Source organism: Alligator mississippiensis, chromosome 12, assembly GCF_030867095.1.
Source record: "Alligator mississippiensis isolate rAllMis1 chromosome 12, rAllMis1, whole genome shotgun sequence".
Taxonomy (NCBI): Eukaryota; Metazoa; Chordata; order Crocodylia; family Alligatoridae; genus Alligator; species Alligator mississippiensis.
This window is the reverse complement of record NC_081835.1, coordinates 66,261,271-66,273,882: the sequence shown is the minus strand read 5'-3', so window position 1 is coordinate 66,273,882 and position 12,612 is coordinate 66,261,271. Positions and strand designations below refer to the sequence as shown.

Sequence of the window (12,612 nt, the reverse complement as noted above, 5' to 3'; positions counted from 1 at the left end):
TTCACCGCTCAAGTTTGCTCGGGACCCTTTCGTATAGTCCTCGCCACCCACTTTTGAGTCGCGGCTCTGGGTGGAGGAATGAGGCCGAGGCAGCATCTCGGGGCGCCGTCGTGGCCCAGCACGTGGCGCCCCCGCTGCAAGAGGCCTCCTCCGCAGGCAGCCCCGGGGCGCTGGCTTGGGCGTCACGTCTCAGTGCTAGGGGCTGCTGGCAAAGCTTGGCGCGCTTAGTCCTGGGCCGTCTTTCTCCCTCCGCGCGCCTGGGCAGGGATCGCGCCACGGCAGGACCGTCTCTGCCAGGTGGATGGGCCGGGAGGTGCCTGAAGGGTCCAGTCCTCGAGCCACAGAAGCTGCAGGGGAAGGTATTTCCCTAGGCCAGGATTTCTCTCCTTTTCCTCTCTGCCCCCCACTTTGCGGGCAAGGAGCTTTACCCTGAAACAGGCCGCCACTCGGCTGAGGTTGCAGCGCCGCTGGAGCCCGTCACCTCCCGGGCCGTGCAGATGCAGATGCATTTTTGGAGCCACCATAATCTGTGCAAATCTGGAGCTTGTTTGCTACCCACTCTCAGCTGTTGGTTTCTTTTATTGCCGGGACCTGAATGCAACCCCACGTGTAAAGATAACCTGTGGGTAGGTGGTTGCAGGGTCAGGGCCCCGGGCTTTCCAAGGCATTGCGCTCTTGCAGCTCTTACACCACGACACGTCTCTCTCTCCTTGACACCCGCGCATCCAGCATTTAATTGGACCCTTTTTTGCTCTATATGTCAGGGGGATTTTAAGAGGCGCTGAGTGTTGGCTGCAGCCCAGCAAAACTGGAGGGTGCTGGCTAGAGGGTCTTGCCCCTCCGCTCAGGGTCAGACCCATGCCAGATTTGGGGGCAGGAAGGAATTGAACTCCATGCTCAGATTAGTACAGGCTGGGGGGAAGAGGGGTTTGCCTTCCTTTGTAGCAGGGCCACGGCCTCTACCAGGGATCTCTTGAGTGTATTGACAACATTTCACAGAAGCAGGGGAGCACATCCAGCCCGCTATGCACTCCTGCCTTAGCACTTCGTTCCTCTGCGGCTGAACATGGCTGCACCACCCGGGGACGCCCAAGTCACAGCGAACGTGTTGACACCGCAATGAATCATACATGCAGAATTATAAAAGGCTGCCTAAAACCCACCCCGTTCCCTGCCTACCTGCATTACTTGGCGTCGCGCCCCCTTACGTCAGCAGGAAAGCAACAGGCGACGCTGACTGGCGGGTTCAAGAGTCAGACGACCGCCACCCGCTATATGGTGTCGACCAGCGCACCGTCGTCTCTCGCTGAGATGCAGCTTTTTGTCGTCTACTGCACCCTCGGCCACATCGCTGGCATCAGCCAGACCTACCCTCTGGCAAAAACTGTGGGAGAAACTAGGCGACAAGTTGCAGCAAGGGATGTTGAGGTTGGATATTAGGAAACCTTGGTCACGAGGAGGGTGGTGAAGCACTGGGACAGGTTTCCCAGAGAGGTGGGGGAGTCTCCATCCTTGGAGGTGTTTAAGCCCCAGGTAGACAAAGCCTTGGCTGGGGTGACGTAGTTGGGGCTGGTCCTGCTTGGAGCAAGAGTTGGACTGGATGGGACTCCTGAGTCCGTTCCACCCTCGCTGTCTGTGGGTCTACGAGAAAGCTGCTGATCGGAGCCGGCGAGGAAGTACCCCCAGTGAGGAGTTAGCACCCAGCTCCAGGCACAAAGGACGTGTGCGGCGGAGCCTGAACAGGTGGAGCGGGTCTCGGCAGAGGCATCCTCCTCCTGCAACTACGGGGCCGCTATGCAACCCGCCCAGGTGTTTGTCAGGAGAAGCAAACCATGGGAAACCTCCGGAGACGCCCGGTAGCACCACCACGCACCCCAATGTGCACCGCGTCGCGTGCCCGCACGGGCTGGCAGCACCAATGCCAGACGCCGCGTCTGTGCAGCATATTGGGGGCAGACCACGCAGGAAGGCTGCACTGCAGACGCCACGGAGAAAAAGACAGTGGTGGGATGTCGGCTGCCGCGGCCCCCATTCCCTGCGCGAGGGCATCCAGATGGTTTGCACAGGGCTGATCCTGGGGCACCTGCGACCTCCGCCGCCGCCTCCCAGCCCCGCTTCCCACGACATCCACGCAGTCGGGCACGCGTCAGAGCGGAAGACGGGCCGGCGGCGGGTTTCCAGCAGCGCAGGGCGGGCACGTGGCCCTGCACACGCACACGCACACGCAGCCGGGGCGGGTCTGGAAGACGACACGAGTGCATCGGACGCTGAAAACGATTGAATTTGCTGAAAAGCCACCGCGCGCTGAAAAACGATGCAAACAAGACGCTTTTTTATTCGCTTTATATCGCTCACTGCCAGTTGGCGATGAGTGAGTGCGAACCGGGCCGAGTCGGAGCGTGGCTTTGCTTGGAGACGAGCGGGTGTAAGAAGGGCTGACGGCTGCCCGGGGGGATGTGCCGCATCAACGACCTGTCCCAATTAGGTGTCAATTAGCTGCCTCCAAAACGCCCGTCCGTCTGCAAGGGTGTCTTTGGCAGAGACACAAAGAAACGCGGAAATCTACAACTTTGGGGTCGGAGACGATCCTTCGTTGGACCCGCGGAGACGCTGCAACACAACCACACAAAAAATGAAAGAAAGAGGTCTTTTCCTGCCGAAAAAGATCTCAGGCTCGCGGGGCAGAGGGGATCTCTTATTAGACCAAGATTTTGGGGGGGAAAAATGTCTTTCATTGGAAGCTTTCGGGCACAACCCCTCGTCGGGCGTCGGAGAAACGATCGTACAGTACGGCCCCGACCTGGAGACCCGCAGAAACAGATCCTTTTCTGTCCTTGTTGCCGCGTCCCATCGGTCTCATAGAAGTGTCATTTCAGACCCACGCGCTCTGGATTCCTGCTTTTCTGGACACCTGCAACCCCCCCCGCCCGCGCGCTGCTTTAATTCTCGTGTAAATACGGTAATTAATTACCGCAGCCCATTTCCTGCCCCCCCTTATGCAGTGGTACATCCCACCCCTCTCTCGTGCAGTGGTTTGGCCCGGCCGGCGCGGGGCGGGGGGGGCGCTGTGTGGTACATACCCCCCACCTCGTGCAGTGGTACATCCCGTCCCTATTCATGCAGTGGTTTGGCCCGCGCGGGGCGGTGCGGGGGGCGCCGCGTGATACATACCCCCCCACCTCGTGCAGTGGTTTGGCCCGGCCGGCAGGCACCGCGTGGTGCATCCCACCCCTCTCCGTGCAGTGGTACATCCCTTCCCCATTCGTGCAGTGGTTTGGCCCGGGAGGCGCCGCGTAGTACATACCCCCCCCTCCCCCTCGTGCAGTGGTTTGGCCCGGCCGGCGCGGGGCGGTGGGCGCCGCGTGGTCCATCCCGCCCCCCCTCCCCCTAGTGCAGTGGTGTGGCTCGCTCGGCTGACTACGCATCCCGGCATGCCTCGCGGTACATCCCACCCACCCCGCGTAGTGGTGTGGCTCGCCCGGCGGACTACGCGTCCCGGCATGCCGTGCGGTACATCCTTTCCCCCCCCTCTCTCCGCGTAGTGGTGCGTCCCGGCTGGCGGACTACGCGTCCCGGCATGCCGCGCGCGGGGGGCGGGGCGGGGGCGCTGTCCGCGGCGCCCCGGAGCGGGAGCGGGCGCGGGCGGCGATGGCGGAGCGCGGCCGCCGCCGCCCCTGACCCGCCATGGAGATGGACATGGAGCTGGAGCCGCCCGCCGAGCCGCCGGGGCCCGGCCCGGGGCCGCCCCCCAACGGTACGTGCCCGCCCGCCTCTGCCCCGCGCCCCCCGGGCTCTGCCCCGCGCACCTGCCCCAAACCGCGGGGGGGGCCCGTACCCCTCCCCCCAACCCCCCAAAACCAAACCTGCTCCGTCCACACACGCGGGACACGTCCTGTGACACGACTCCGTGCACAATCCCCCCCCCCGTGTCACACCACAGCGTGCACCACTGCTGCTCGTGACAGACCCTGCGTGTGGGTCGGGGTCGGGGGGTGGACCCCATTAAAAGTAACGACCCATTACTTTTTAGCTTACGGGGGGGGGGACCCCAACCCCTCCCCTCCCCCCACCGAAACGTGACAGGCCGGCGGGGGCCCCGAGACGCGGGTCGACCTTCGGCCCGTCTAATCCTGCGGCCGGAGGGGGAGGACGGGGAGAGATTACGGACTTGTCACTTGTGCAAACACGCGGGCGTATCCGCGGACCGCGGGGGGGAAAGGAAGCGGCTCGGTGTTCGCACGCGCCGCGTAACGGTTGACACCGTTCCCGAATTCACGGCTTGGTTTCCAACGCGGCGGCGGCGGCGGCGGCAGCGTCCTCCTCTCGCGAAACAAAAGGCAGCGAGCGGAGCGTCGCCTGTTACGGGGGGTCGGGGGGAAACGCCGGTCGCCGCTTCAGCAGGACGGCTAGGGTGGGTTGAGCAAAACAGAGGCATCGAGTCCCTATGGCTCGTTACTGTGGTAACCTATTAAAATTTGCATAATTTAATTAACATCTTCAGTAAGCGCAGCCACTTCAGGATCGAGGTACGGGGTTGATTATTCCAGCGAAGCGATTGCGGTGGAAGCTACAACTCTCGAAAGAGCAGGTCGTTTCCCTGCGTGGGAACTTGAAAGACGGGCGGGGATTTGGGGGTTTTTTTCTTCTATCGACTCGGAGCGTTTTCTTGCCCTCGTGTAAACGAGCGAGGAAACGGGGGAAATGAATTCTCGTATTGCTGCCTTTCTGGAAACACCGGCGTTTTTAAACGGTTGGAGAGCTGAAGAGTTGGATGGTGTTTGGAGAGAGCCGTGCGATGACAACGAGCGTGTTAGAAACGTGTTTTTTAAATCGTTAGATCGTGGCGTACTCGCTTTAAAATTTTGCTGAGGAACCATTTATAAAAACCAATTTTCAAGGCGTTTCGGCTGGCATTGTCTTCTCCCCCAGCGAGGACAATGCATAATGGTTTTCACAAACTGCTGTTACCTAAATTTGTGCCCTGCCTGCAAGAAGGGCAGAGCCTGACTGTAAGCTCAAATTAACATTTTAAAGTTCCTTCATTTTCAAATGGTTTCTGAGGGCTATTCTTAGGGGCTCGGCTGAGATCAATCGAGACAGTTTTCTTTTTACGTTCCGTTTTCAAAGCGGATGGGTTTACGTGTTGGAACGCTGTCAGATGTTGAGTCAAACCAAAATTCGAGGAATGAGTTGTCAAATAGGTTTGCACAAAAGTTTTAGAGTCGGGGGGGGGGATAGTGATGGATCGTGCAAATAAACCCCCCTTTTGCGTCCTGTCGTTTTCGTGGAGAATCCAGCTTGCGCGCAGCGAGGTGGTTTTAGGAGTGCTTGACTCCTGCGTTTTTGAGGGAGCGTGTATTTATCGGGGAAAATTTGCTGAGACCTTAGTTAGATCTTCATTTACTTGCTCAAACTTTTCTCTGATATTTTGGTGGGGAGGAGGAGGAGGGAGGGAGGAAGCCGAAAAACCGGAGTGGTCCAGTGGCAGCTGTGCTATTCCCAGCGTCTCTGAATAAACAAGACGTTACAGTGTTATTTTAACCAGATCCGATTTGCTTGTTGAATGTGGGTGGTTTTCTTGCTGAGAAAGCAGACGTGGTGCAAGAACGCTGCTGTGGCAATTGGGAATGGCATGAGAAATATGACATTCATAGCTAGCAATACAACCGCTTTTCATCCTTCTGGTTATCCTTGAGTTGAGGATATGAACGTGTTGGTTTTCCGCCTTCCTCCCAGCACTCGGGTTCAGCTTTGCTAATTTGTTTTTAATTCTGTGTCATGGATGGTTCTGCCCCAGCGAGCAAAAGTAGAAATAGAGATTCAGGAGAAACGTGATGTGAGCAACATATCACGCTAATTTGCAGTTCAAAAAGCCTTTCGTTTATATAGGTAGTCCTTCAAAGCAAAACGCTGAGAAATAAGGAGGAACTCTCCCACGATAAGGTGTTCTTCATCATAGGGAAATAACCTGTAAGTGTGTGTTAAAGGCAGACGTTATTTTAAATTCATTTTTGGGGGGTGCCCTGTGCAGGTTTGTCAACAGTTTATGAAGCGATGGCTTAACCCTATAAATGTGTTTGATTGTGATGTAAAACAGAAACTAGTTGAAAACAGCATTCTCCAAGAATGAGAGCAGTTTATCCTGTTGATAAACTGATTATTTAAATAAAGCCTTTAGCGGTGTAATCTGGTAGTTCTAATTAACAGTCATTTACATAAAGGACTGGTTCAGGATTTCATCAGATGGTTGCTGGTGAGCTGCAGCGCATTCTTTCCCTGCAGCTGTATTAAACTACCCTTTTGATCCTTCTTTTGAGCCCTTAAGCCATAGTGGTGATCACTTTGGCAAGTTAATTGAGGGGGGAAATTAGTGTATGTGGGTGAGCCCTGTAAAGTTTGGCTTCCATCTTAATATTTTTTTCAATTATCCAATTAGATGGGTTTTGGAGTTTAAGTGACTGTTTCTATATGGCTTTGAAAAAAAAAAAGTGCTGCTGACAGCCAAGGCAGAATGAGTATTTTTATCCCCTCTTCAGGCAAGGGTTGTTATTGAACTGTTGTTTTGTATATTTTGGCTGTAGAGAACTCCCATTTAAGAGTCTTCAAAATGATAGACCAGGATTTCAAAGGTGTGGCATCTGTATTGCTTTGAAATTAGTGGGGATTAGGCACCTAACTCTCCTAAACGCTCTCGCATTCCAGTTCGTTTTCTGCTGAAAGCATGGATTACTTGTTACTGGGGCAATAAACTTCTGGTCAGTGCTTCATAGCAGTAGTCATCCTGTAGACACTGTTTAGATAGACTTGATGGGGAAAGAGCTCTAAAGTGAATTTCAGAAACAAGAAGCGATGTATTTAACCCCCCTCCCCCCAAAAAACAACACCAAACCCCCAGAATAACCTCCTCCCACCAAATTTCTGTGCCAGACTGAAGACAAGCTGCTGTGGTATCCTTGTCTTGGTAAGGATATCTGTCTTACAAAGCTCACATGGAATATTTTTACATGTCTTTGTAAGTATATCTTAGTATTGTGAAGCCCTCGGGACTTGATCGCAACAGTGCTTCCTGTTATATTAAACCACAGAAGCTATTCAAGCAGAAACCACAGATGGCAGTATCAGTATATATTTCTGTTCTCGAGAACGAGATTGTATTCTGCCTGGTGGTGTTCGTTCCTGTTGCACCACTGATGGATCAACTAGTGGGTGATCCACTAGTTTCTGCCAGTGGAAAAATGGACAGCAGTGGGGTCTTGTGAAAACTGGGGGTGTTTACATTTCATTTGACTGGTACTTTGTGTTTCAGTTGCCAAGTCTTCAGGCCTAACTGTGGGGTTTTCTTCTACTTTCCTTTTTTAAGCTTCAGATCCTGGAGTCAAGTGATTACATGAGAATTGCAGCATGCTTGATTTAAAAAAAAAATTAAAAAAATCTAACCTTTGTGACTAGAGTGAAAAACTGGACACGGTCAGTGCCTTGAGTTCTCCCAGGGGGCAGGACCCGATGATCTCGCGAGGTCCCTTCCAGTCTTAATGCCTTTGCAGTCTATGAAGATGTTTCTAAAAGTTTTGTTTGGTTTTTTTAACCAGTCTCTCTTACACATTTTTGAGGCTAGTTTGTAATTTTTGAGGGCTTTTGTTTGCTTTGCTGAAAAAAGAGCAGTCTTACTAATTTTATTGACCAGAATTGCATCATCAGCTATTTTTTTTAGTTGGCTCAGGTGATTCATACTGCTGAAAGATTTGTAAGCGTCCCTTCAGGCATAGCTGAAAGTATTAATTAGGTGCAGAGACAACTTCTATGAAGCACATCAGTCATTCAGGATTTCCAAATAGTTTTTTCTTTTTTTCTCTAGACGCCTTTCCTTGATGTATTAGCAGATGATTTCAACAAAACACTAATGCTGAATCCTTGATTATTAGGGATTATCATTAAGAAGTGTAGTGATTTTAATTTGGCTTTTGTGTGTAGTTTTCAAGAGAACCTCAATTTGTATGTTGCTGTAATGGCAAAAGGGTGGGGGGTAGGGTTTTTTTTTTTGTGGGGGGGGCGGAACCAGAAATTTGTGTCAACGGAGATTGAGAATAATTTCCAAATCCTACTGCTGTTACTAGACTTTTTCCTTTTACTGTCTGGGCTTGAGCTTGCAAACTCTTGTTTATTATTGTACTTTGCTTTTGTTGGTAATCCTGGGGAGTTTGTTGGGATTACACATTTGATTAATGCCTGTGATATGTGCATAAAAGCTTACATACACTGACATGCACTCATTCTGAGTTTAAAACCTGTGCTTTTCTACTTGATCAGTTACTAGGTGGATTTTTATTTCTTGTTCATTCCTATAAAAAACTAAGCTTAGCTCCTGATCACTTGTGATTTTTTTTTTTCCTTAAAGATGCAGTGATGATTTTAATAAGTATTGGGGTGGTAAGGCGATGTGGGTTATTTTCTTTAACTCTTTTAAGTAATTGGATTCTTTCCCCCCTAAATTGTTGCTGTAGTTGGGTACTGCATTCTTCATGGTTTATCTTACATGAGCATGTAGTATTGCTGTAAACTCTTTCAGTGGCCACTGTGTTTTGCTGCAAAAGCAGTTGCATTTAGGTGCTGGGTTGAGTTCTTGTACGTCTAAAATGCTTAAAGGCTCTATGTTATCAACAACCTTGGCATGCCTTTCCTCTTGCAATTTACCTTCATCTCTCTATAGCTGTAGACTTAGTTATTTTTGCCAAATAATCAGGCAGGTAGTACTACAACATAGTGATGTAGTATCTTTTCATCGCTTACTGTGTAATTTTGGTTTGCTGGCTGGCATGTGAATTGACCCCCCTCCCCACAACCCTTTCAGAAGTGAAAAATGGAAGCAGCTCCCAAATGGTGAGAACAGTAATTTTTGGGCCTAGGGCTATAAGCAGAGGTACTTAAAATAGAGAAATGGGTTTAGATAGCAGAATTTGTATCAAGCTCTGGCTTTCTGCATCGTCCATGTATCACAAGCAGTTTAGCCTAGTCAGTTAAAAGGGTCCCTGGAGAAGTTTAGGGATGAAGCTTGACTTTCCAAACCTTGTTTTTACCCTGCATAGTCTGGGGAAAGCAGCTGAATTCTTGATTACTCGTGTCTACAAATGTTTCATTTTAATTTGGAATCAATTGGAATGTGTGGCGAACTTCTTCGTGGCATACTTTCTGTTCCTTGGGTTAACGATCATCTTTGGTAATAATGTTTCTGGAACTTAAAAGCACATCATTTTCAGTTGTGATGAACATGCATTAAACATGCAGGGATGGAGTTCCCGTTAGGAAGGAATGCAGCTTTGTACTGACAGGTTATTCTCATCATCAACATGGATTTTCGAAAATATCAACTACATACGTCTTCAGTACAAGGCAATGAGCTCCACTCCGGAGCTGGGGATTGCTCTACCCGGCAGTTGCTAGGTAGAACTGCTCCCCAATAAAGGAGCAAGCAGAACCAATCTCACATAATCTAAATAACAATGAACAGTTACAGAATCACCCCCTCTGTCCTGGGTGAGGAAAAGGCTCTAGTGACATAACTGAAGCTTGCTTAAAGGATCGCGGTATCCTCTTAGGTTTAGGTTACTTTAAGCTTCCATGTGTTTCACTCTTGTACCAACAGTCTGGAAATTGGCTATTTTTCCTGTGCGCTGTAACACCCCCAAGTTCCTGAGATCAGGATATTTAGAAAAAGCTGCTGGTAGTGTTATCATTCAGATTTATTTTTAAAGTATAAGTGAAGACCAAAGTGCTGTCCTTCCTTTAGTTTTTTTTCTTTTGCTGCTTTTTGGTGGCAGGGGAGGTGATAAAGGAGGGGAAGAGGGCTGGAAGAAGAGAGCATCTTCCTTACTGGGCTTAAATTTACCCTTTCCCTGGCTAACTCTAGAAGGATAGTCGATCCAAAATCCTCAAGGGTAAATACAATTAGAAAAAAAAATGTTTCCAGCTTTTCCAGAGGCAACAACCAAGACCTAGAAACAGTTCTGGGAAATGGTTTAAGAGGATGACTAGCCATCCACTCTCCGAATCCTATAACATCATCTGATTATGTGATCTTGTTCTATAGGAACGCACCTTTATTCTGAAAAACTATCTACCTTTTTTTTCGTAAAACCAGATTTGAGTCTCTGCCCTTGGACAAGAAGTGAATTGAGCTTTCTTGGAACCCCTTAAAACTGTTTAGCGAGGAACTGTTCAGAGGCTTCCTGCGCTTGAAGAAGGGTGTTTGCAAAAGCTTGCAAAGAACAATTTTTCCAACTATTTAGTTGGTTTAATAAAAGTATTACATTTATCCAAAGAACCTTGTTTAGCGAGGTAATGCACTGTCTCTGGCAGGTTTGCAAAGCTCATGGGCAGGGCAGTGCTGGTGACGCTGAGTCTGTGTAAAAAAATGTCATGTCAGAGCATAGAGCCACAGTCGCTTCTGCTCCTTCGACATGATGAAAATGGTATAGTGAGCTACTAGATCGTAGTGGCTTGAATGAGCGTGTAGTCTTTGCTGTGTCTTCAGTTTTGCTTTTGTAAAGAACACTTTGTAATTGTGAGAGAGAGTGCTTCGGAACGGCATACCAATACTGAATCACAATCCAAGTGTGAAATCATTGGATTTTATCTTGAGTTACTGCCGTTTGTTTGAGCTCTGGAAGTGTGGTCCGTGGAGGAGATGCGACCATTGCTTTGTGGATCTTCACAGTCACATTTTACTCCTTGCTGGTTTATGAATTAATTTATGTTTCAGTTTTCTTACTGATCTTGTTTGTGTCGTGTTAGTTTGTCACTACAAGCTGATGTAGTTTGAGGATTCTCGACTCGTTTTGGTTTGTGCACGAGCTTGTTATGCTGATCTGCCTATCTCAAGGAAGCGAGGGCCTTTAAGTTTCCATGTTTTGCTTCTGGAAAATCAGGGTGTATTAAAGAAAATTGCTTAACAGAAGAACCTTCAGATCGGTTGGAGGTATGGAAAAGGGACACCCAGCAGGAAGAGGGGCCCACGTCTTGAAATATTCATCAATCATTTTCCTGGCACCAGGAAACCAATCAGCCTTTTAGAGAGTAGGACACAATCAATCACACAATGTGGGAAATTACAATCACTGGTTCTACCAAAAATGTTCCCTTTTATGCTGACAGGGTGACTCAGAAAGGTAACTCTCTTGTACTTATTCAGAGCTAACAACTGGGATACAGCTCTTGGTGGAACGGATTCTTTGATGAATGAAGAAAATTATTTAGCTTTTTTTGTATATAAAACAAAGCTTAAGATAAGGACTTTGATATATTTAGAGGCAGACTTTAATCCTGTAGTTTTCCTTTGCTAAAGTGTGGCGTATCTAGTTTCCTGCAGTGTAAAGCATTTGGCTCTTGTTTAGGTTTACATTACCCTCCCACCCCCCCTTACTTCTAGGTGTCTTTTGTTTTTTGTTTGTTATTGGACCCATCTTCCAGCATGCATGTGCCTCATAGTATAAGGGTATGAAGGCAGTCTGCTCTTGTTTCGGCATCAAGCGATAGCTATTTGTGTGACTTGCTAGTATTTTATATTTCAGTGGATACTGAGAACAGTAGGAAAAAATTCACTTCCTGATACTTGCATCCATTATTTATAAGTTAAAATATTTTACAAAATGGAGAGGAGAAAAAATGTTTATAGGATGTCTAATTATAAGTAACCAGTCACAGGAGATGTTTCATTGCACAGGCGATTTGTGGCAAGCAGTTAGGAGGCTATGGGGAAATCTGAGTTCAGATCAAACTGCAAGGGGGTGGCTTACAAATCTGTGCCTCATACAAACGTCTCCAATGCAAAGTGAGAGGAATTGCATTATGCTGAGAAGTAACTGTCGAGCATGGAATTAGTTGGCTGGAGAAATGTGTTTTCGGGGTGTCTCTTCATGGATTGTTATTCAGTGAAGTTAGCTTACTCACCATTTGAAGCCTACTGGGCCAAATTCACTCATTTTCCTAGGGTTGTACTTGTTCACCTGACTAAGTAGCAGGGAGGGCTAAACTTCATCTGCTGGCTTGCACCTCGAGTTAAGTTTCGGTATCATGGCTGGTTATTCCTGCGGTGAGGCTGTTGGTTACATGAATAGGTGTTTAATTGGAGTATGTCACTATTATTACAGTTGGGCTAGTCAGCTAGCATGGTGTGGTTGGGCTCCTTTATTGACCGCTTGTCTTTTTTCCTGCTACAGCAGTATTTAGAAAACTTTTAAAAAGGATTGTAGTGATTTCTTTGAAAGGATTTAGTGCCCTAATCCATGCAGGGACGGTCAGGAAAATGGTAGGATTTCTGGTGGCGAGAGGCCCGGTGAGGAGGAGAACGGAGTGGGCAAAGCCTACACTTGCATGGGCCTTTTGTCCCGTTTTCTCTGTTCTGTCCCCTACTCCCTCCCACACTCGCTGGCCTCTATTGCAGAGCCTTGCCTCCAGCTGGGAGAGGAGCACACGTGGCCTTTTCTGAGCCTCCTGTTTCTCCTCCTGGGTATTATCATCGAGGAGGTTTCCCTGGCATCCTCCGGTGCTTGGAGCCTGGAGAGTAGGAGACCCCAGGCTGACTTTAAACAGTCTTCCCAACTGGCAAGCAGTCAGTGG

At 49.2% G+C, this 12,612-nt stretch overlaps 1 protein-coding gene and 1 long non-coding RNA gene across 3 annotated transcripts in view; one reads left to right on the top strand and one right to left on the bottom strand.

The window, feature by feature from the left end:
* Positions 1–2,310: 2,310 nt before the first annotated feature.
* Positions 2,311–3,329, bottom strand: LOC109285060 (uncharacterized). The gene is made up of 2 exons (XR_009456127.1): positions 3,172–3,329; positions 2,311–2,610 (listed from the first exon to the last, which is right to left on the bottom strand). It is a non-coding gene; the product is annotated as an uncharacterized LOC109285060 (long non-coding RNA).
* A 269-nt stretch (positions 3,330–3,598) lies between these two features.
* The window catches only part of NR6A1 (nuclear receptor subfamily 6 group A member 1), a 159,579-nt gene continuing 150,565 nt past the window's right edge, over positions 3,599–12,612 (top strand). For both annotated transcript variants that reach the window (XM_059715752.1, XM_019495324.2), the window contains exon 1: positions 3,599–3,754. In XM_059715752.1, the coding sequence (XP_059571735.1) occupies positions 3,685–3,754 (70 nt within the window). In that variant the 5' untranslated portion in view covers positions 3,599–3,684. The remainder of the gene's footprint in view (positions 3,755–12,612) is intronic.